The 23,152-nt window shown below is 48.2% G+C and overlaps 1 protein-coding gene across 2 annotated transcripts; it reads right to left on the minus strand.

Moving 5' to 3' along the window:
- Window positions 1-3,390: 3,390 nt before the first annotated feature.
- On the minus strand, window positions 3,391-10,676 carry Eomes (eomesodermin). Of its 2 annotated transcripts, none has more exons than XM_048423870.3 (6): window positions 9,382-10,676; window positions 8,234-8,388; window positions 7,526-7,647; window positions 6,706-6,864; window positions 6,556-6,617; window positions 3,391-5,169 (listed from the first exon to the last, which is right to left on the minus strand). In XM_048423870.3, the coding sequence occupies exons 1-6, from the start codon at window positions 10,257-10,259 to the stop codon at window positions 4,488-4,490; spliced, it is 2,058 nt and encodes a 685-aa protein (XP_048279827.2). In that variant the 5' UTR covers window positions 10,260-10,676; the 3' UTR covers window positions 3,391-4,487. The 2 variants fall into 2 exon arrangements, with proteins under 2 accessions (XP_048279827.2, XP_048279826.2); XM_048423869.3 differs by having other exon boundaries at window positions 3,391-5,226; window positions 9,382-10,675.
- Between the last annotated feature and the right edge of the window lie 12,476 nt (window positions 10,677-23,152).

The following is a 23,152-nucleotide window of genomic DNA, read 5'->3' on the forward strand; positions in this document are numbered from 1 at the left end:
CTCAGTCCTGTGGCTCACCAGCATTCGAGAAATGAGGCAGGAGGATTACCCTGAGTTTGAGGCCAGCCGGTTTTCTAGTGTGAGACCCTGTCTCCAAACCTGAGAGACAGGAGAAGCAGGACGATCAGGAGTTCAAAGTCATCCTCAGCTACACAGCTGAGTTAAAGAGTAACCTGGGCTGCTTGAGGCCCTGTCTCAAACACAAAAAAATAAGACCCCAAAATAAAATAAAATAAAATAAAAAGAAAGATAGAAAGAAAGAAAAAAACGAAAGAAAGAAAAGGAGAGAGCAAAGTGAAGAGACTGTTCCCGCCACTTCACACTTGCCGACTGGAATCGCCCCAGCTTCAGCGGTGGGGAAATGAAGCCCATCCGAGGTTCGCTTAGGCGAGCCGAGGTGCAAGCCCGGAGAGCGCGGTGCAGGCCTCTGCGCAGGCGGGAAGGGATCCGGCTACCCGCACAGACCGCAGCAGGTGGAACGGTCTCTTGACTTGGAATCCTCCCAAGGCTGACCTGCCGAATTTGTCTGAAAATCCAAACTTGAGGCCTCGGGGTGGGGGTGGTCATGGGCTTACGGAAGGGTGCCTTAGGATGCAAACAACACAGGTTGGATTTTTTTCCCCGTTTCTTTCTCTTCCTCCTCCTCCTCTTCTTTTTCTTCTTCCTTCTTTCCCTTCTTCTCTCCCTCCTTCCCTTCCTCCTCTTTAAATTGCTATTTTAAAAGTCCCCTGGTTGTTCAGAAATTTTTACCGTATGAAAGCGTAATTTTTGAAATCCGGGCGCAGCCGGAGTGGAGGACAGTTGGTGACTCGTCCCGGGGAGTAGCAGGAAGAAAACGTGCAAACGCGTAAAATGCCAGGGCTTTCTTGTCCCTACCGGTGGCAGAATATCGGGAATGTTTTCATTCGCCAGCATTTCCATGACACATGCAGGGACTCATCTCCCCCCCGCCCCCCCCCCCACAATTCCATCTCTTCTGTCTCTGATCTCTTCTCTCAAACCCCACCCCCACCCCAATTTGAGAAAGCCCGAGAGCTTGCCTTCTTTATTTGGGCTTTAAGCTTAATTAGAAAGGAGGGAAACTGGGGACGAACAGGAAATTCGGGGCCTCGGCATCCCTTGGGATTTGAGGCATAAATTACAGCAGTAACCCGGCTTTAACCGCAGCCTTAACACCAGTCAAGACGAAGACCAACTAAGGAACAGCTTTCCCCTCGGCCCCTAAATTCTTTTCGGGTTTTTGCTGCCTTTCCCAGTTTTCCTTCCAGGCATTGGAGTTCCCTACCACGCTCAGGGCAGCTCCCCCCCCCCCCCCCATCCCAGCAATTCTTGGCTTTCGCACCACAGTAGAGAAAAACTGCACCCACTGAGAAGGAACCCGCACCTGGACGGAGGGAGGTCCTGTTCCAAATTTCCTCCAAAGCAAAAAGCTATTTAATACGGGGATTGTTGGCTTGCTTTTTATCCTTTTTAATCTCGAAAACCAGACTGTTTGGTGATGAAGAGATATTTCCAACCACGAATCGTTTTTTGCTTTTGTGACGATTTTTCCTCTTTCGTTGTAGTTTGTTTAAGCGGTTTTGTTTGGGGCAAGAGCTGAGGTCAAGAGAACTTGGGCGAGTCAGCAGACCCCTCTACGCCTATGTCTCCGCCTTGCGAGGGGAACGGTCTGCGCCAGCGCAAAGGTGCGCAGGGCCCGGGTTGGGAATGTAAACAAACCGACCCTGCTCCTAGCCCTTGATCTTTATTTAAATGGAGTCTTGTTTATCGGTGTCATCCTAGGAGGATTAATTAGATACATCTCTTCACAATTTGGTGTCTGACACTCCATCTTAGGAATGCCTTATCACAAGGTGTTAATTGGGGCCACTCAGCCATTTACGTTTCTATTAAACACTGTGAGGGACTTTTCACAAGTACTAGATTCTTTTTACTGTACGGTGCGAAAATATACAAGACTTGAAATAGACTAGGGCCAGAGGTCTCTTTATCCCGGCGTGTGATTAGCATTTTCGGGTTTTTCTAGAGGACAGAAACGGCAGAGCATCGTTTGATATTCTTCCGGATACCCAACCCTTGGACGTTGGTTCTGACTAAGTTGGGCCAACTATGAGACTCTCTCTCTCTCTCTCTCTCTCTCTCTCTCTCATATCTGCTGCCCATAGAGATACATTTAAGAAAAAATCTCCAGAAAGTACACACATACACACACCTGACACTCCGGTAACAGTCGGGGCGACACTGGTAAAGAGTCTTGAGCAGGCAGTCTTGGGAATGCGGAGCTAGCAGGTCCCCAAGTTCATGGCGGTGCAGGGAGGGCTCTGGCCCCAGAAGTTGGGAGGACATGAGAGACCCACAGGTCAGGTACATCTTCTTGCCGCCTTAATTGGGCGCAGAAGGGGAGGAGGGTCCGACTGATTGCTTGCCTCCTCACAGCTAATCCTCTTAGCAGCTGCATTTCCGCGCTCTGCAGTTAGAATGACCCTCCCAGCCAGACCTTTACCCCAGGGTGAGAAGGGGGCTCCAAGGGTTTGCAAGCTGGGTTTTAAGCCGTCTGCAGATAACCCGGTGGGACGTCTGGCAGGGGGCGGGGAGGGCCCTCTCTTCCTAACGGCCTGGTCTGCTGCACATCTAGGGTTCAGCGAGGGCCTGGGGATGGGGGGGGGGGGCTTGGTCATCCGGAGTTCCTAACTAAAGCGGAGCTACGAGCGAGGAGATGCGCCGCTGTCCAGATGCTGTTTGCAGAACCGCAGAGCACGAGACAAGTGGAACACTCTGTGTTCGCCGCACCCAATGCTAGCCTGCGTACAGCCCTGAGTTGAGGATGAAATTTAGCTGAGGGTAAGGCAACCGAGGACAACAGCTGCACCAGCCGCGGAAAACCGCAGATGGGCGCAAGGCTTGGGGTGAGCGAACATTGCGCCCTGCGGTGCTAAAGGACCCGGAAGTCGTAGTCGCTCGAATGGCCGCGGGGGTTCCCAGGGAGCTTGTGTGGGTCTAGGAACCCGTAGCCTAAAGTAAACCCAGGAAAGAACTAAATGACTAAGGTCAGGGGCGGAGGGTGGGGAGTTAGGATTAAGCCAGCAGAGTGCAATCTTACATTTCCAGGGCAAACACTCCCTCCCCGATCCACCCCCTCCCCAGCCAACACCCATTGTCCACACTTCCTAGTGGGGCGAGGAAGTAAATCCCATTTATCTTTGGAGTGTGTGTGTGGGGGGGGATACAAAGAAGCACCCCTCCTGCCCACTCCTCAGGACCACAGTATCTAGTTAAAAGACACTAGTTTTGTGTGTATGTGTAATGTGTAAGAGACTGTTCACTCTGAAAAAGGGCAGAAGGAAACAAAATTAGATACATAAAATCCATAGCACAGAAGACAGAGCTGTATCCGTTCCCTCATTGAACCACATTTATTAAAAATGACTTACAACTGTACATAAAAATTCAGAGTCTCTAAAAAGCCTATAGGAACTGTGGCATCAGACTGTAATTTCTTCACATTTACTGAAGGGCAAAGTAGGGATGACCAAGGAAAGAGGATTAAACAGGTTTTTTTTTTCTAAAGTGTGGTTGAAGTGAGTACAGAGGCTGCTGAGTAAGTACATAACTAAGTGGACGGAATAGCCAAGCTACCGAGGCTCCGCTCAACCCTGCAGCTGTGTTTCTACAAATTCTTTACAAAGCCTAAGCACCAGTTTTACATTAGTTTATCTTTGATACCTAGGCAGCTGAATTTGTACAATATATTCCAGAGTACTCTACGGTGCCTAAACACACAACTGTACAATTAAATTCTCCCTTTCTCTCTGATCCCTCTGGTTTCTACGGGTCATCCCAGCAACACAGGGCCATCCCTATGGCAAATGGTTTATCCCGAAATCCTGTAAGGAACTACAGGTAGCCAAGACTAGTTAGCCACTTTCCTGTTAGTTTTGCTCTTTGTTTTTTCTCCCTTGACTCTCAAGCCCAGACTCTCCAGCCACTGGCAGAAGACAGTCATGAAGAGCCCACTTGAAACTCAAGGCTCAGCCCTTCTCTTCCTGAAGCAAAAATACCTTAACACTCTGGGCTGCTGTTTGCTTAAAGATTTACAAGTAGAAATGAGAGCTAAAGACTTTTGCTTGCCTTTTGCTTTTGAGACTCACTGGATAGCACCTGGCACTGCATTTCACAGCCTTTTCTTGGATGTTTGTTTCCCATAAATAAATCCAGCACTTTGAACAACCTCTGAATTTTAAAACACTTTCGAGTCCTCCATTAACTTTATTTTACAAAGGGTTAAGAAAAAAAAAGAAATGCTAGGTTTGCTTCAGTTTGTTACCTGCAGTCATGACAAAGCTTTGGCACCTTCTCTCAGAGAATTGCACAAAACAGGAGACGGCAAAGGTGGAGGGGAAAAGCCTTTTTGGTAACCTAGGTAAAGAAAAGGACAACAGAAACTCCACCAGGTCCCCCTGGGAAACACTGGGGGTTAAAATCGCTCTTTAGGGAGTTGTGTAGAAAGCGTAATATGCCCCCATGCCTTTGGAGGCGTCTTTACTGTACTCTTCAGGGTTCACGTCCTCACACTTTACAGGGGGCGAGTTTCCATTGCTGGAAGTGGTAGGAGACAAGCGCTTCCTCTTGCAAGCGCTGCTGTACACCCCCGAATCGTTGGAATCCAGAGACTTGATGGAAGGGGGGGTTTCTATCCAGGAGGAGCCAATTTCTTCTTTGACTTTTTCCTTGGCTAGCGGGTCTTCTGGGAACACAGGGGGGCTCATTCTGGATGTCCATGGTAGGCCAGCTGCCATCTTCCTCTGATAAGCGCCTCGGCCTCCCCACCCTGCCATTGCAGGGAAGGTTGGGTCAGGGTAATACCCCAGGGCATGAGATGTCTGGAGAGGCAAGGACTTAATACCATATGGGAGCAAGGTACTGGAAGTGTATTCAGACTCATAGGAACTGATGTCTAGCTTGTTGGTCACAGGTTGCTGGACAGGTGTGACAAGCCACCGCTGGGGAGGGTTGGTCACCTCTTCGCTCTGTTGGGGTGAAAGGAGGCCGTTGGTCTGTGGAACGGTTCTCTCACCGTTATAATATCGGGCTTGAGGTAACGTGTTGACAAAGGGCTCCGGGAAGAAGTTTTGAACGCCGTACCGACCTCCAGGGACAATCTGATGGGATCTAGGAGAATCCGTGGGAGATGGAGTTAACCTGTCATTTTCTGAAGCGGTGTACATGCTACAATACAAAGAGAGACACTTAAAAAAAAAAAAACAGCCCTCGTGTTATCCCCAAACAATCTCCCAGAAACTAGAGCCTGGCTCTCTCAGCTGCATGAGCTGAGCGGGCTGGTGTGTTCCACAAGAGACTACAGTGGATCTCCCACTCCCTAACAGGAAATTTCCTCCTCGGGGTCAGGTGTTTGCTATGGGAAATTAAGATGTGTGGCTAGAGATCCTCTTGTAGAGGGCTGGCCTTGCCAACAGGAAGGCCTGGGCTCCGGCGCCAGATCTACACACTCCAGGGCTAGTGCCAGGCCTGCAGTCCCAGCACAGGAAGTCCGAAGTAAAAGGCTATGGAAGCTACACAGCAAATTTGGGTTTGAGGCCAGCCTGAGCTACATGAGTCTCTACCGCCAGATAAACAAATAGAGGAAATCTAGTTTTACAAGTGCTCGATCGTACACCCCCTCTTGTCAATGTGATGGACAGGAAGCCATGAGGCAATGACCCACGACTCAATGCTATTTCAAATGCAGGGCCTTGCTATTCTGTGTGGTGAAAACCGCGACCTTCCAGACTTTTCCTCATAGAACACAAGAGGGGGGAATTCTGCTAGGGAGGATTTTCGAAGTTGGATCAGGAATTGAAGGGTCAAGAACGGCTTCTTCAGAAGGCTGAGTTTGGTTGGAAGCACACACATCAAGGGGCTGACAACCACCTGTAACTCCAGCTCTATGGGATCTGACACTTTTGGCCTGCTGGCCCCCAATTCATGAGTACATGCTCACACACAGACACAAACACACTTCATTAGAAATAATGCTTTAAAAAAATAGTTGGATCAAATTAAAAAATGGACACAAATAAGTAAAGCAAGATTGCTTAAGGCCAATATATGCAAAAATAGGTCTGGGGATATAGCTCAATGGTAGAATGCTTACCTTGCATGTACAAAGACCTGAGTTTAATACCCAGTATGTGCTGTGTGTGTGTTTGTGTATATCAGCAAAAACACACATGAAAATAGGTAAAAAAAAAAAATTCCAACTATAAAATTTCGCACTAAATATGTCCTCAGGAAAATGATGAGTCATTTCCTGCTCACAGATGACGCAGGAAATGGGCCTGAAGATGAAGCTCGATTGAGAGAATGGTGTCTAGCGCACTCGGAGCCTGGGCGTGGTAGCCTGTGCTTGTGAGCTCGGCACCAGGGAGATGGAGGCAAGACCATCATAGGTTCAAATTCATCTTAACTCCTCAGCAAGTTGCAGGCAGCCTGGGATGTGAGACTGTCTGTCTTTTAAAAGGCGATGACCTTGTGAGCACAGGGGAGAGCAGTACTTACGAATCGTAGTTGTCCCGGAAGCCTTTGGCGAAGGGGTTGTGGTCAATCTTTAGCTGCGTAATCTAGAGAGAGGAGAAGGAAGGTAGTAACCGAGGGCTTTATCTGCCTAGCCCTGGCTGGAGAGGCTCCTGCCAAGCCCGGGACACTCACATCGGTGTTTTGGTAGGCAGTCACGGCAATGAACTGTGTTTCTGAGAAGGTGAAGGTCTGGGTCTTGGAAGGCTCATTCAGATCTTCTACGCCATCCTCCGTCACCTCCACAATGTGCAGTCGTGGTTGGTATTTGTGCAAAGACTGCAGCACTATCATCTGGAAACGGAGCCAAAGAGACTTTCAAAGGTCTAAAAAGCCGATTTTAACAAACTGTGTATTGTGAAATGGGACTTCTGCTTGCCCTCTACCGAAATCGTCATTAGCAGACTCCCCACCCCCCTTTTTTGTTATATGCGGGAAAACCTCAAAGGACGTGTTTTTTCACAACAGTGAATAGCAAGGTCCTCCTCTGCTTTTTGAAATAGAGCTGAGTTTTTTTGTTATCATTTTTAAGATTCTTGGCATTAACACTTTTGCAACTTCAAGTTCCAATTCTGAAACTGGAGTGATGGGATACACTGATAATCCCAACACCTGACCTGGGAGGTAGGAGGATCAGTAGTTCAAGGCTAGCCTGGGCTACATATACAGGTCCCACTCCCCAAAATAAACAAAAAACAAACAAACAAAAAACCCACTCGAAACAAAAACTGACTTTATGTGTATTTAATAAACACTCTTTCCTCTTGGTTCCAAGACCCCCCCCAAATTATTTTTCTATGCCTACTAGTAAGAAAGTATAAAGTAACAAAGGCAAATAAATTTATTAAAAATGAGCCGGAGCCACAACTGCAAACACTTAATTAAGCACAGTAACAAAAGTATGGCTCTCTTCAAGGGGCCCCAGGCGGAAGACTCCCACTCTTCCTGTCTCTACCTGTGTATTGTTGCTGCTTGCTCCTTTGTTATTAGTGAGTTTTAACTTTCCAAAGGAAATCTCCTGCCTCATCCAGTGGGAACCAGTGTTAGGAGATTCCGGGTGAACGTACATTTTGTTGCCTAAGAGGAAAAACGAAAGGAAACATAAGCAGGTACACAAACAGGAGTCTGTTTGTTAGTTAGGCCTGGGTTTGCAGCAGCAGGTCTGAGACCTGCTTCCAGAAATCACTGGATCACAGCGGGACTCCAGGCACCCCCTCCAGGGCCAGGGTGCTTCCAGCCTTTCTTAATCAAGGCACTGCTATTACCGGCCTCTCCAAATTGAAAACAGAGATGGCTCCCGAATGTTAATCCAAAGTCTTCAAAAGCGGAGGGGATGTGCCTCATTGAATATTTACTTTCATAGGTTAAGTTAAAGGAGGCCTCGGCTTTCTCAAGAGAATACGAAAACACCAGGAGCTTTCCCCCCAAACTCAGAACCTCATTGGACTAGTCATTTCTCAAACACAGCCCGGTAGGGTCAAGGTTTGATGTATAATAGGAAGCAAGAAAAACGACGCAGCAAATTTCTCTTCGTCAACACAAGGCGACTCATGCTAACATCTCCAGGCCCCAGGCTCGGGGTAAGGTGCTTGGTTATTGAAATGTGACTGGTCCAGGACTGGGGCTCTGATTCCTTCCCGGCCCAGGCCTCCTCTCTCCTCACCCTGCATGTTATTGTCGGCTTTGCCACAGGTCACCCACTTGCCCCCTTGGAAGCGCCAGTGGTTAGGGTCGGCCAGAACCACCTCCACGAACACGTTGTAGTGGGCGGTGGGATTGAGTCCGTTTATGTTGAAGCTCAAGAAAGGAAACATGCGCCTGTGTGCCAAGAACAGAACCAGAGGAAATGATTTAAGTAGGAACGTTCAGGACACGCCCTGCCACCCCTGGACACACAATAGAAGACTGCAATAAACAAAACAACAACAACAACAACGAATAGGTGCTATGGCCGGAAACTACGAAAAGGGTTTTGAATTAACAATTTTTGAAACAGCCTCCAAATTAGTATTTTCCCTAATTCATATGCTTCTGAGACCTCCATCTACTCAAACTCCCCGGTCTTTCAGTATCTTACTCGTTTTCTCACTGGGATATCAAAAAAATTATTTTTAAAGACACAGGTAACACAAAACATTAAGCAGGCGCTTGTCCATTTACACAACAACACACACACACACGCACACACACACACACACACACACACACACACACACACACACACACAGAGTTTTGAGTTCCTGTCTCCCAGCACCCATTCCTCCGTTCCTCCAAAAGTAGCTGTTGGCAGTTCGAAGGTGTACCAGAATTTTCTTGTACCTTCCCCGCAAACCCCCCAATCATCTGGCGTCAAAAAATTCTACCCAGCTCAAACTCAACTTCTTTCTTCTGTTCTTCTCACAGAAGCGCCCAACAAAGAGCATGGAGTTTGAAACAACTGCATTTCAAATACTTGCGCTCAGGCCGCAGCTCAGCTCCAACCCTCTCCCCCCACCCTCGGGTCCTCACCCGCAAGTTGGAAACTGCAAACTGCAAACCCAGGAGCCAGTGGTTCCTGTAGGTCCCTCAAGGGTCCATTCCCAAATTTCCATCTCCGCCTCCTCCCTGTCAATCCCGGAGGGTGATTAGAGGGGAGAGTAACTTTGGCACCCGGCCCAAGCCACAGGTGTGCGTGCGAATGGAAAGGGGCGCGACTTTGGAGATGCGGTGTCCCCTTTACGGCGTGCATTTAAACACTCCAAGCATAGAACGCAGAGAGCGGGCATAACTTCCTCAACCCGGCGCCCAGGGGCCTCTCTACACTGTGCTCACCTGCCCTGTTTGGTGATGATCATCTCAGTTTGGTGACGGTGGAATTTGAGCCATAGGGGCCGGTTGCACAGGTAGACGTGGGCGCGGAAGCCGGAACCGGGCATCCCGAGGCCTCCCAATCCTCCGCAAGATCCGGCCGCTGCGGCTCCGGCGTACGGCCCGTAAAGAGGAGAGCCCTGGCCATAGGGATAGGCGCCAGGACCGCCAGCCCCGCCGCCGCTGCCACTGGCGCTGCTCCCCGAGCCCGCGGCGGGGCCGAACTGCGCCCTCGCAGGCGGGCACACGGAGGCGGGGAATCCACCGGGGGGCAGCATGGAGCCGTAGGGGTAGCGCGCGCCATTGGACGCGGGGTACACGGATCCGTGGGCTGCTCCGGCCGCCGCCTGGTACTGGAAGAGCGAGCAGGGCGCGGCGAGCTCGGAGCCCTGCGGTCCCGGCGACGGGAGGTAGTAGCGCTCGGAGCTCAGGCTGTCCATGGAGTAGCGCGCGCTGGCGGCCGCGCTGGCGGCGGAGGGCAGCTCCTCCTCGGCGCACGGGGAGCCCTTGCGGCCGTCCGGGGGACCGGGCTTGACCACCGCCGAGGTGCTGCCAAAGGTGTCCCCGGCGTCTGCGTCACTGAGCATGGCCGCGGGGGCCCCCGTGCCGGCGCCTGTGGGTTCTGCACTCCCCGCCTGGCACGGGAGATTGCCCGGAAACTTCTTGGACGCTTTGTCTAAATCCAGTCTCTGGGGCGAGGGAGCAGCACCGGGGAGGAGGCTGACGCTCCCGCCACCTCCCCCTCCTCCGCCTCCTCCGCCACCTCGCGCACTCTCCAGCGAGTAGAAGTGCGCGCCAGGCAGGTTCACGGAGCTCACCAGGAGCTGCTCTCCTAACTGCATGCTTTTGCGATTCGCAGACGGCAGCCGGCTGCCTCCTCGCCTCCCGCGGCCTGGTTATAAAGGCCGGCTGGGGGAGCCAGCGCCCTCTTCCGAGGGGAAGGTAACGTCCCCTTCCTCCCTCGCCCGGGCTACCCACCTGGGGACCTGCGGGGCGGCTTCAGCGCGCGCCCCGAATCCAGCGTCCTTTCTGCAAGGGAACAAACCCCGGCTTGTAGGTGGGTGATGGAAACTGAGCAAGCAGCGTTTCCCTTTCCTTCCGTCTTTCCTTGTCTAGCTTCCAGGACCCCTACACTCACACCAAGGAAGAGGACTCAGCTCTGAGTTCCTATTAAACAACCAGCCCGCTTCTCTCTGTTGGCTCTGCGGTGCTAAACCCTAGGGCTACTTGACTGCTTGGAAACTTACAAGCTGTCGTTGGCTGCTTATATGCGTGCTGCCAGGGAGGGGCTTCGCAGCCCCACGGCTAGGGGACTTTGCTATTGGCTGACAGAGGTGACACTAATTCAATTAAGCATTTATTAATTGGATCGAGTTGCCTGCAAGTTTCTTTTCCTCCCCCGCCTGTTTGTTTGGCTGTTGTTGTTGGTTTGGTGCTTTTAAGTTTCTTTGGGGGACCTATAACCCACTGTGAGAATCAATCCCGGTGTCTATATGGCGCTGGAGTTTAGGTTTTGAAGTCCGCATACCTCGTCTAACCCTAGGCTTACGGGTCATTCCTGCACTCGGGTCTAGTTTGGCAAAGGCAGGTCCTAGAGGCCCGAGCAGAAGTCTCTGAACGCTCCCTGCTCGCCGGAAGGCACAGGTTCCCGAGGGTGCAAATCTGGGGGCGGGTTGGAAGGCGACCCAAAGTGTGTGCGTCAGACGCTGTAACATCAAAGCGCACCTTCCCTCTGACTTCCTGGCCATCCACACACAGGAACCGCTTTTTGTTCTGGCCCATCTTTTTACCTAAAGAGTTAGTGGCGAGAAACCTTGCGCTCGGCGTTTGGGATTCCTGGGATGACGAAAGATAGTCGTGTCTTAATCAGAAGGCCGAGTGCTGTGGGCTACTGAAGATCCAACAAGAGTCAGACCGAGCGAATCAAGCGCTTACCCTCGCATCCACGTTAACAAACTGGCTTTCCGGGGCCATCATTTTCATCGTTTACAATTAAAAAAAATCCACACTGCTCGGTTTTCCTGAACTCTGGATGATTTCTACCTCCCCCAAGCCCCACTTTTGCCAGCTTCTTTGGTGGGGACTGACACCACGACACAAAGGTTCCCTAGCAGCTGTGCAGTTAAGATTCCCTGCGCCTCTTCTCTGCGGCACAATACCGAAGGCAGAATAATTAGTGAAATAATCAGTTTGATATTGAATTAAGCTCCTTTGCCCAGCTGCCTGTTTTTCCCCCCTGCGTTTCCGCAGACAGTCAAGGACGGTGCCGTCATATTTTATTGTTTTATTATTGCAGAAGGGGGACACGTTTCGTTGCAGATATAAGAAGACCGAACATTCTCCTTTAATAAGCAATTACGGACGCCTGCAGTAATCGCTCAGGGAGCGCATTTTCCGGTCGAGATGCAGTAACTCTGCTTCCCCCTAACCGAACACGATCACACGGGAAACTTTTTGCCTAGAACAGATGAGGTGGCCGCGGGATCTGCTAAGCGCCCAGACCCCAGCAGTAGAACCGCGCGAAGCTTTTTCAACCTGGTTCCAAACCCCGCACAGCACGAACATCCGCACGCCTGTATTAGAGCGTGGAGAGATCCTTCACGCTCTCAAATGCTGTGTGGGGTTTTGATGTGATGGTGTTGGGAATCTTGGGTGCTCGCGAAGGTGTTCAGCGCCAAGTCAGAGGCTAGCGAGTTGGAGCGATAGCCTTGTCAATTTTGGCTCAGAGAACCCAGGAGCTGGCACCCTGCGCGCCCAGCCCATGAGATCCCAGAATTTGGTCCCAGTTCGACTCTGGCATGGCAGCCAGATCCGGTCACTTTACTGTTTTTGTTTTGTTTTGATCCAGAGAAATATTGGTGGTTAATTTTTATTCCCTTCAAAGAGTGCGAGATATTCAATGTGGGGATTCCTCCAGGAAAGGGCCTCAGCGCTGGCGGCTCACCCTGAGTTTTCGAATGACGATTTTTAAGTTCGTGTTAGCCTTGACCTGGGCTGCAGGACGTCTGAGGGGAAAGCAGGTGTGAGACTGAATCTCCCGTTATCTGCAGATGGGGTGACTAAAGGTGTATGTCAGTTTTGCACTTTAACACAGCCAGAAGCAGGCTTTAGGGTCCCTTCAAAATGCTTTGAAGAGACCAGGGAAACGGTAGCGTGGCACAGTGCCACCACAGGCAACGGGCACCGTTCAGACCCACTCTGGCGCAAGTAACTCAGACCAGCTGTCCCTACAACCACATCAGAACCGGGTTCATTCTATCCTACCCCTAGAGCAAGCTCACGAAAGCGTGCAGGTTCACCCTGAGTACCACCAAATTATTAACTCCGTGCAATTCAATCTGTGAAACTAGGATTCAGAATTCTCATGGACTCCTGGGGGCCCCACTCTCAGTAATATATTCTTTCATCATATTTTTTGACACATTTTACAGATGGAAAAATAAAGAGAAATCTCACAAAAGTCAAAATAAGAGCGCTAGGAAACACTTTGGAACCCGGGTTTTTGGGGGCATGGGGGAATTTATTAATATTATTATTGTGATTCAAAATCATCTGATGGTTCCCCCCTTTAAAATGGTGAAAAGCACCATTTCCACTAAAAAATATTTTTCTGGCTTCATAAAGACAAAAAAACCAAATATTTCTGTGTTGATGAACTTATATTGTATTATTATTATTACTTATGTAATTGGTCTAAAGCGCTGGAGCATCATGGAGAACAAATCTATGATTCCTACTTGGAATGGGCTGTGTGTGTGTGTGTGTGTTGGTTCAGTAATACTCATAAATAGAGAGAAGGAAAATCAATGTTGTCTTGTGTCTCAGCTACACTTTAAAGTCCAAGTCTTCTTTTCCCGAAAGAGGCAGAGAAAACAAGGCAAAGGCAGTGATGTTGGGTGTCGGGCACACATCAGGCAGCACCTTGCTCTGACTGGGTGGGCAAACAGCAGAACCTTCCACTCTGTTTGCTGTTTGATTTCAATTACACCCCGAGCTTTGTGAAATCCAAATGAGACGTTTATTGAAAGGTGCCTGGTTTTTCTGTGGTTTAACTGACAGTGATACACTGAACAAAAACATCAACACTGGGGAGGAGACCCCTGGCAACACCAGACCCCAGAGGTGCTTGGGTTCACTCAAATGCCTCTCTGCAGCCCGAGATGGGAGATGGAGCAAGCAGCAACCTCTAGAGGCTGAAGGAAGCCGAGGCCAAGCCTGGGTGTGAGCATATGAAAGACCTCGTACTGGTTTGTCCCAAACAATACCAACTTTATAATGCCAGCTCGCTTGTGGTGACAACAGCAACGTGGCCTGTGCCCTCTTGTCTGCCCTTCTCCTTAGAGGTAAGAAATAACAGGGCTTGAGTTTTTAAAAGTAAAACGAAGAAGCCATGGAACCACAGCAGTATCATGCATCTCTCTCTCTCTCTCTCTCTCTCTCTCTCTCTCTCTCTCTCTCTCACACACACACACACACACACACACACACACACGTAAATTTCAAAGGAGAATTATAGATTAGTGCAGTGACATGTGGTTAGAGCCCATCCACTTCCCCCACCCCTCATCCCCCACACAACTAAGGGGGCCCATATAAATGCCCCAATAAATTCTATTATTTTCACCTCCACTAAAAATGTGTTATCAAAACATGGTCCATGTTATTCAAACACTTTGTAAATTCTGAACAGACATGCTGCATGCTCCCCTTTTAACCCTAGGAAAACATTCCAGCATTAACGGGTCACCAGCACTTTGCCTGGACTCTGGGAAAATGTCAATGGGTTTTTTGTGGCAAGTTGGTTCTTTTACTATTTATCTATGGCCCTCTCTTTGTTGATGTTACATTTTATTTCACCATCTCAGGTTCACTGTTTGGCCCTTTGTTCTCCCATGGCCAAATCTGCTACCTCTGTTGTGTTTCCCAAAGGAGAGAGAGCTTTCTCCACTGTAAGCTGACTTGATTTCTTCCTTCCTTCCTTCCCTTCCTCTCTCTCCCTACCGACTTTCTTCCTTTTAGAAAATGTCCCATATGATAAACATTTTGACAAGGACAAGCAATCCTTAAGAGCTCACAAACACAGTTTCACTTTTAAGAATGCATGCAAGTCTTTTCCTATTGGAACATTGAAATAAATGGGTTACCTTGCTTAAAAATAAGACATTACTATACAGACTGGGACAGTCCATTCATATATCTCTATTATATGCTGTATATGTCATACAACACAGCATATAATTATATAACACATTGATAATTTATATAAATTATATAATGTACATTATCTATGTATATAATTAAAAGGAGGCCAGAGGCCATGATTTGAGAGAAGGATACCTGGGAGGGGTTGGAGGGAGGAGAAGGAAAGAATAAAATGCTATAATCATGTTTAATTTCAAAAAATAAAATAAATAAAATACCAGACCCACAACTGTGTGTGGCAAAGAAACATGGTAAACTCACTTATTTTTTTTTTTTTGATACGATAGTCAAGTTAGATTATTATCTTCACTAGTGTTGCTGTAGTTCAGTGTTAGGATATGAAGAGGAGGGAATCTGGAATAAAATAAACACATGTGTTAAGTTGCCTGTTACAGACAATCTCTTCTCCTACACGTCAAGACAATACTCTCAGGAGGAAGATCTGTAATCTTCACTTGCATTTTTTATGAAAGTTTTCTTCTTAACTCTAGTGAATTTCAAGATCTAGTTGCTTTATTATCACATCTTTCCCCTTCATCCTGTTCTGGGAGTGCGTTTATTCACATGAATAAGGAAGGCCACAGGAGGCCAAAGTCAAAATGCTCTCAGCAAATAGATTTACTCGAATATTTGGTTAACCATTGCAACTCTGGAGTACAGGGCTTGTGTGGCACTCCATCTGTGCTCCCGACTTCCTGTCCTCAAATCTCCTGGCACTTGCTTGGTGCTCATCTGCCAAGGCAGTCTGAGCTGGAATAACTGCCTACCACAGCTCCCAACCAGGCACTATGTTCTATGAACAGGAAAACTAAAGAGAAATTATGGTGGGCTTTTTGTATTTAAAAGAACAAGAAAACAGACCCTTCTAAATTAATAGACTTGACATTTTCACCCTATTTAGACTTAAAAGATAAAAAAAAAATGTTTAGACCTTTTCTACCTTCCAAGACTATATATTTGCTTCTGCATGGTCACCCTCCCCCTTGTATTTCAATGTTAATATTTCCTAGAGGAAAAATGGAGGGGGCAGATACTTGCTGGGATTTTTTATAGGGGTGATTATTATGAAGAACCAGAAAGTGGTAGTGCAGGCCTTTAATCCCAGCACTTGGGAGGCAGAGGCAGGAGGATCTCTGAATTTGAGGCCAGCCTGGTCTACAGAGTGAGTTCCATCTAGGATGGTCAGGGATACACAGAGAAACTATGTCCCCAAGAAGAATAACTATCTTGTCTCCAGGTAACAGTAGCGTTCTAAGTGTAAATAGATTGCACATCACTGGTAACGTAAGCAGAACTTTGGAAATGGGTGCTTCCCCAGCAATCTCCTCCCGGCACAGGTGCTCAGAATGTCTGCACACCAGGCACCCACTCCTTATCCCCTTGAGCCAAGTCTCCAAAATGACATGGGCAGAATCTTGATCTAGGTCCTGAGTGAGAAATGGGGAGAAGGCAGATACTTAGCAAGTATTTCTTCAGATAACCAAAGAAGAGAGAAAGAAATAGGAAGAAGAAAAGGGCTCACAGAGTAGGAAAAAAAATCAGCAAACACAAAAATTGTTCTTGAATCTTTTTCTCTTTCTAGATGCATAAGACAAAACAATGCTCTGCATGGCAGGTATTTGTGGCTCTTCCTTGTCTGAGCAAGTTCCTTAAACCCCATGTGCCTCAAGTTGCCTCCTGTAGTAATAAAATTGAAATCACTCCAGGCTCACAGAGTGCAGAGTTCAACTACACCGAGCTCAGAGGAAGGCTCAGTCCCATCTGTTTGTTTGTTTGTTTGTTGTTTTCCATTAGTCAGATGCCCAGCTTTTGTTGTCTTCATAAGACCTGAGGTTCAGTGAAGATGAACACACCTGGCCTGCTTCTTCCCGGGGACTTCAGTTTGATTTGGGGGAGGCAGTGGTCAAAGGCCACAGGAAGCAAGAGTAACTCTGAAACCTAGAAGGACATCCCCAGCTGTTCTCTTCCCTCCTTTTCATTTCTGGGGCGGGTGGCAAGAATTCAAAGACCTCTCTAGGGATCAGGACTGGAAAGATGCACTTCAAAGAGAGGCATCAGTCTGGGGCCCTAACCCTGGCGCGCCTTCCGCCTTGTCTGCTCAAATGGTCATTAGCATTCTGTTTTTCCCAGGGCCATCTTTCCCTCCTGCTCCCCCACCGCAGACTTTGCTTCAGGCCGGGGACTCTTAAAAAAAAAGAAGGAAAGAAAGAAAGAAAGAAAGAAAGAAAGAAAGAAAGAAAGAAAATGGGGCATTAAGATGAAGGTGTCTTTCCCAACTACTGGTTACTGGTGAAGACGTTGGGAAATGGGAGGCCTAGGGCAGATGCTAGCTCCTGAGGAATCCAGGGGTGTAGATAGACTCCACCTGGATCTCCTCTCTGTGAGCCCCTGAGAGCCTTAGTGGTGGCATCCTCAAAAGCAGAGGGCCAATACAAATCTCCTCGAGGCCTGGATGGCTAGACTCCTTGGTAGGACCCGGGACCACAGCCTTGCTGTGATTAGTAAGATTGGCAGGGAGGGACCACCTATTCCAGGGCATCACAGGGCATCTCAGAGCCACCCTGCATCCAGTTGGAGACTAACGTCCCAAATGCACAAGAAAGAAAACAGAGAGTAGCTGCTCACTGTAGGCCAGAGCCCCTTTACAGTGTCTTTGGCATAAGGTCCCTGATAGTTATTACTGCATTTCGTGCAGGGGCCAAATCATGCTCAGGCAGGAGAAGGAAGGCCCTGGGAAAGTCCAGACCTGGAAAGGGCAGCAGAGAGAGTGATGTCTGCAAGGTCTCAGCTGCCAGGCTCCTGGTAGAGAGGTCACAGCAGCACGAATGCTGTAGAGCTGTAGAGCCTAGGTCCTTGGGTTGGGGGCCATGGGAGAAGAAGGGCTCAGAGGAAGGGGGGTTGTGGTGTTGGGAGACGGCAATGGACAACATTCAGTGTCCATTCTTTATTCTGTTTATTTGAGGCTGGCCTTGAGCTCACAGTGTGGTGACCATGACACCAATTTTATACAGGACTGGGGTGGTATCCAGGGCCCCTTGCCTCCTGGGCAAATGTTCAGCCAAGTGAGCAACATCCCTAGCCCCGCTGCTCATTCTTCACAATGAGCCTCTTGGGAAAGAACCACAGCCCGTACATGTGAGTATGCATGCATGTATGCATTTGTCAGGATCTTGCTATGTAGCCCAGGTGGACCTGCAACCCCAGAGATCTTCCTGCCTCGGCCTCTGTGAATACTTGGCTTACAAATGTGTCACACAATGCTGGGCCTATAGCCCCCATTTAAAATCTCCAAGCTAGAAATAACCATAACATGAGGGGAGCATTCTGCCAGCTGGAGCTAGGCCAAGGCCTTGGCCTTCCTCCTCTCACACTCCCCTTCCGCCTCTATTAGGTACCTCCACTATCATTTCACACACAGGAAACCCCATTTCAGGGATAAAGGAGCTGAGAGCAGAGCAGGTGACATGAAGTGACAAGTTGAAGGGTGTGTGTGTGTGTGTGTGTGTGTGTGTGTGTGTGTATAAAATCGGTGGGTGGCAAGAGCAGGTGTACCTGGAAGCTATGGAGGCACCATGGCCTTCCCCCTCAAACTCTGAAATCTTTAATAGAAAACAAAAGCAAACAACAACAACAACAACAAAAGCAAGGTCTTTTGTAGGGGCTTTTATAAAGGGAGCTGCTGGAAAGCAATGACCAGTTCCCCTCGGCCCCTCCCCCGCCCCGAGCCCCCCTTCCTCTTTCCTTTTCTCTCCCCCCTCCCAGCTAGGGATCCCTCCTTCAGCATCAAGGCATGCTGGGGTTGGCTGGGAGAATCTTGTCTGGGGGATTCGTCTCTCACCCATCTGCTAGCTTTTGTACCGCACCTTGTTTCCTAGGTCGCGGTTCACTCTAGGCAGGGATGGGGTTTGAGGTCGAAGGGGTGTCCTTTGCGCTGTTCCCGGGGCTCTGCCTTAGTAGGAATTCCTCCTCGCACTGCGCTGGGGCGGTGCACAAACCATTAAGCAGGTTCCTTCTCAAAACAGACATTCAGCACTAGGAGGACTCGCGCTTGGCCAACCAAATCAAGTTCCATTCAGTTCCACCAGCGCGGTATGGGGCCGGTGGGTCTGTTACAGCCCAGGGCTGGAGCCTGGACTTCCAGCGCTTAACTCCACTTGGCAAGATGGGGACCAGGGTCTCTCAAGCACACCTCACGGCTTAGATCTTCGAATGCACTCTGGTATTGGAGCACCCCTTTCTTCATCCCCCACAAAGACCTACTTAGTCCAGATTATCTTGATTGAAAAGGTTTGAGAAACCTATAGCAGTGAATCGAGCTGGTTTTTTTTTTTTTGGTTAGCGGGGCCAGTTTCCTTGCCTCCAGGGTAAATGGTAGTTAGACTCTTTGGAGTCCACAATAGTTGGAGAGTCTAATAAAAATACATTATGTTTACACAGTAACACATTATGAAATACAAACAATATATACGTAAAATACACTTGGCAATATTTGGCAGAAGTTTCTCTGTCTCTCTCTCTCCCTCCCTCCCTCTCTCTCTCTCCTTCTCCCTCTCTTTCTCCTTTTCTCCTCTTTCCTTTTTTTATTTATTTTCTTTTTTTTGTCGCCTGGTTACAGCGTCTCCCAGTTTCCAGAACCCAGGGCAAACAGGATTCCTTTCTAATGGTGTCTGGGGCTACTGTGTTACAGGATATAGGTGCACCCGCCTCGTCTCCCACCCGTCTGCTAGCTTTTGTCCCGCGCCTTGCTTCAGTTTCCACTTAAAATACGTCTTGAAGTTAGAGTCTGGGGATGCCAGCACGCGAGCGTATCCAGGCACACAATTAGAAGCGCTTTAAAAGTTTAATGTCGGAAGGGGAAGGAACTTGATCAAAATATATTGTAGGTTAAAAAAAATTGAAAAATGTTTCGAGCTGATTTGATACTTTGAGAGTCAGGGTGCAGCTGCTCGCCCACGCTGCGGTCCCGTCAGCCCTGCAGCTCGACTCTGTAGAGCTGGGACAAGTCAGTTTCGCACTACCGAAGGCGCAGCGCCCCCTTGCTCCGAGCGCACAGAACCCCCACCTGGGCCTCCCTGTAAGCATTTCCCTTCCCAAAGGACAACCCCATTGTTTGTCGTCTGAGACCCCTATAAGCTCTGGGACTCGGTCCTGAGTCCCCAAAGATAGTGGGAGGAGACGCTATCTGCTAGACTGCTCCCCAAACTTCCCGAGGTCACATCAAAGCAGAGAGCCTGAAAAGAGACCTTCAATAGTGTTAGCATCCCGCTGGGCTTGGCTGCTGGGGGTGGGGTAGAGAAGGGGGTCTCAGGAGAGACTCACTAACTTTGTAAATCCCACCCCAATTCCTTTTGGGAGATAGAGCACGCTGCACCTTTACCACCAATGGAGTAGTGTATGTGCCAGCCTTTCTGCAGGTGCCAGGGTGCAAACTGTGGTGTGGTGGCCAAGAAGGCAATGTCCTGGGGAGATAATCTCAAGTTAACCAATGAGAGAGTGTAAGAAAATAATCAAGCAGGATAATGCAATGAATCCCCGTTTGGGCTGTATATTATTAAAATAATCTGTAGTTATTAAAGTCCCAGTGCCCTGCCCGGAACCACCCCAGAACAATTAAGTTAGAATTTCTGAGGATGAGACCCAGGTGCTTGCTTTTTTTCATAATGATTATAACTTGCAGTAGAGTTGAAGACAGACTAAGTTTTATGGGTTTGGCGGCTGGGGGAGGCATGTCCATAGATTTGATACAGGAAGAGGGCGTGACAGCCTCGAGAGAGCCTGTGGAAGAGTCCTGCTCCCCCTCCCATGTCTGCTGGTGATCTGATGTGAGAAGTGAGAAAGGAGGATTACTTATTTACCAATTTATTTTTGTTTTTGAGACAGGGGTTCATGTAGACCAGGCTGGCCCCAAACTCATTATTCAGCCAAGGATGACCTTGAACTCATGATCTTCCTGCCATTCTATCCTGAGTGATGAGGTAAATGGGCATACCACATGTATAGAGTCACCATTTTGAAATGTTCCACTTCATAACATTAGCATATGATGATAACATTTCTCAAAGTATGGAATTTTCAATGTTTTGTTTTGTTTGTTTGTTTTTTGAGGAAGGGCTTCTCTGTGTAGCCCTGGCTGTCCTGGAACTCACTATGTAGACCAGGTTGGCTGCAAACTCAGAGATTAGCCTGTTTCTGCCTCCCGGGTGCTGGGATGTTAGGTGCTACCACCGCCAGGCTCAATGGGTTTGTTTACAACTGCGGAAAAAGTATTATTCCCTCTGATGTGATGCGTTGTTCTTATTGTTTTATTTTATGTGTAGTATGAGTGCTTTGTCTGCATGTGTGTCGTGGGTTGTGTGCGTACCCTGGAACTGGAGTTACAGAGGGTTGTGAGCCACTGTGGGGTGCTGGGAACTGAGCAGGGTCCCCTGGAAGAGCAGCCAGTGCTCAAACCACCGAACCATCTCCCCAGCCCCTTGAATAATATTTATAGCACTCATTCTCCGCTAGTCTGTTAGCGGCTCCGCTTTGTGTTTCCATACACTCAGAAGTACACATCATTCTTCAGTTTATGGAGCACATCCCGGTTATGATACATAGTTGCAGTTTGTCATGTGTCCTGAGTATTTACTCTTATTTTATTATTTGCCTTTTGACTCAGTGAAACTTTGTACAGTGGCAGTATTGCAGCCAAAGAGATTTATCCAAGGTGCAATTATTGTTAATTTAAAAGTTGGCAGTAGGAATGTTTACTTTTACAGCTATGTGTTGTCCAGGTAACGACATATAATGAAAATGGACAATATTTTTAAAAGTATTTGATGAAATTTTATAAAAACTTGCTGAACTCATCCGTAAAGACATACTCATGATGAGCTAGGTGAGTGTGCCTGTAATCCAGCGTGTGGCAGGCTGCTGTGATGTGATGTGATGAAGGAGGATCACAGCATGATTCTGCACTACACATAGCAAGTCCAAGACAAAGCCCAACTCAAAAACAAATAAATGAAAGTCTTCAGACTTCTCTTTTCTTGCTAAAATACTTAATGAAGTAAGATTATGCCTTTTAATCCCTGGGAAGAAAATTAAACACAGCAATAAAAGTTTGAGTGTTTCACTGGGAGAAAGGACTAGAATTGAGGTGTGGAAACCTGGTGCAATGGAAACTCCATGGAATCTACGGGAGTGACCCTAGTAAAGACTGTTAGCAACAGTGGACATGGAGCTTGACCCAGATGTCTTCTGTAACCAGGCAAGGCTTCAAGTGGAGGGGTTGGGACATCCACCCAGCCACAAACCCTTCAAACTACAGTTTGTCCTGCCTGTAGAGTGTTTTGGGACTGGAGCTTAGCAGAACCCTCATCAAAGATACCAGAGAGACATTATCCAGCAACTGATGGGAGCAGACGCAGAGTACCACAGCCAAATATTAGCGGAGCTCGGGGAGTCCACAGAATCGACTGGCTGGGCTTCGTGGAGGCTCGAGGAGGTCACAAACCAGTAGGGCTCTGACCTAGGTCATATATGCTATCTATGACCTTAGGTGCATATGTGTTATGGCTGAGGAACTTGGTCTTCTTATGGGATTCCTACCAGTGGGAGTAGGTATTATGGGAGGCTGCTTGCTTGTTCCTGGCTGCTCAGGCTCAAAATAACCACACAGAAACCATATTAATTAAATCACTGCTTGGCCTATTAGCTCCACCTTCTTATTGGCTGGCTTTTACATCCTAAACTAACCCATCTTCATCTAATCTGTGCATCACCACGAGGTCATGGCCTACCTGCAAAGTTTCGGAAGGTTCCAGCAGAGGCATCTGTCTCCATCAGCGGCTACATGGCTTCTCCTGACTCTGTTTACTCTCTCTTTATATCTTTTCCAGCCTGGCTATATTCTGTTAAGCCATTGGTTGAAAGTTGAATTTTTATTAACAATGGCAATAAAACATATTCACGGCATACGTCACCTCCCACATCATGTGGGTCTGTCTCTGATTCTTTTGCCTACTTGTGGGACCCTTTTCCTTCTACTGGGTTGCCTCATTCAGACTTTATGTGATGGTTTGTGCTTATTTTTATTGTACCTTGATGTCCCTGGGAGGCCTGCTCTTATACATAATCTACCTACCTGTCATCTATCAATCTATCACCTGTCTCTGTATCTGTGTATAAGTGGTGTGGGAGAATTGTCTGTATTCTGTCAATCATGTATTTTAATAAAACGCTGATTGGCCAGGCAGGCAGTATAGGCGGGAAAGCCAGACAGGAAGTAGAGGTGGAGCAAAGAGAACAGGAATATTCTGTGAAGCAGGAAGCTCCCTCTGTCATTCCTGCCCAGATAACTGAAGAAGCAACATGTGAGCTGACAGCTGAAAAAGGTACCAAGCCATATGGCTAACATAGATCAGAATAATGGGTTAATATAAGCTATAAGAGTTAACAAGAAGCCTGAGCTAATGGGCCAATCAGCTTTATAACTTATAGAGATCTCTGTGTGATTGATTTTCTCTGGGACTTGCCGGCTGTGGGGTACTGG

Source organism: Myodes glareolus, chromosome 4 (assembly GCF_982192425.1).
Source record: "Myodes glareolus chromosome 4, mMyoGla1.1, whole genome shotgun sequence".
NCBI lineage: Eukaryota > Metazoa > Chordata > Mammalia > Rodentia > Cricetidae > Myodes > Myodes glareolus.

What these genes read in the sequence shown, in the direction of transcription:
- Eomes (XM_048423869.3), bottom strand. Translation starts at nt 10,259, where the DNA reads ATGCAGTTAGGAGAGCAGCTCCTGGTGAGCTCCGTGAACCTGCCTGGC. An exon ending in CTGCCTACCAAAACACCGAT is followed by an intron (nt 6,618 to 6,705) that starts GTGAGTGTCCCG and finishes TCCTCTCTCTAG; the next exon opens with ATTACGCAGCTAAAGATTGA. An exon ending in TTCCGGGACAACTACGATTC is followed by an intron (nt 5,227 to 6,555) that starts GTAAGTACTGCT and finishes TTTGTATTGTAG; the next exon opens with CATGTACACCGCTTCAGAAA.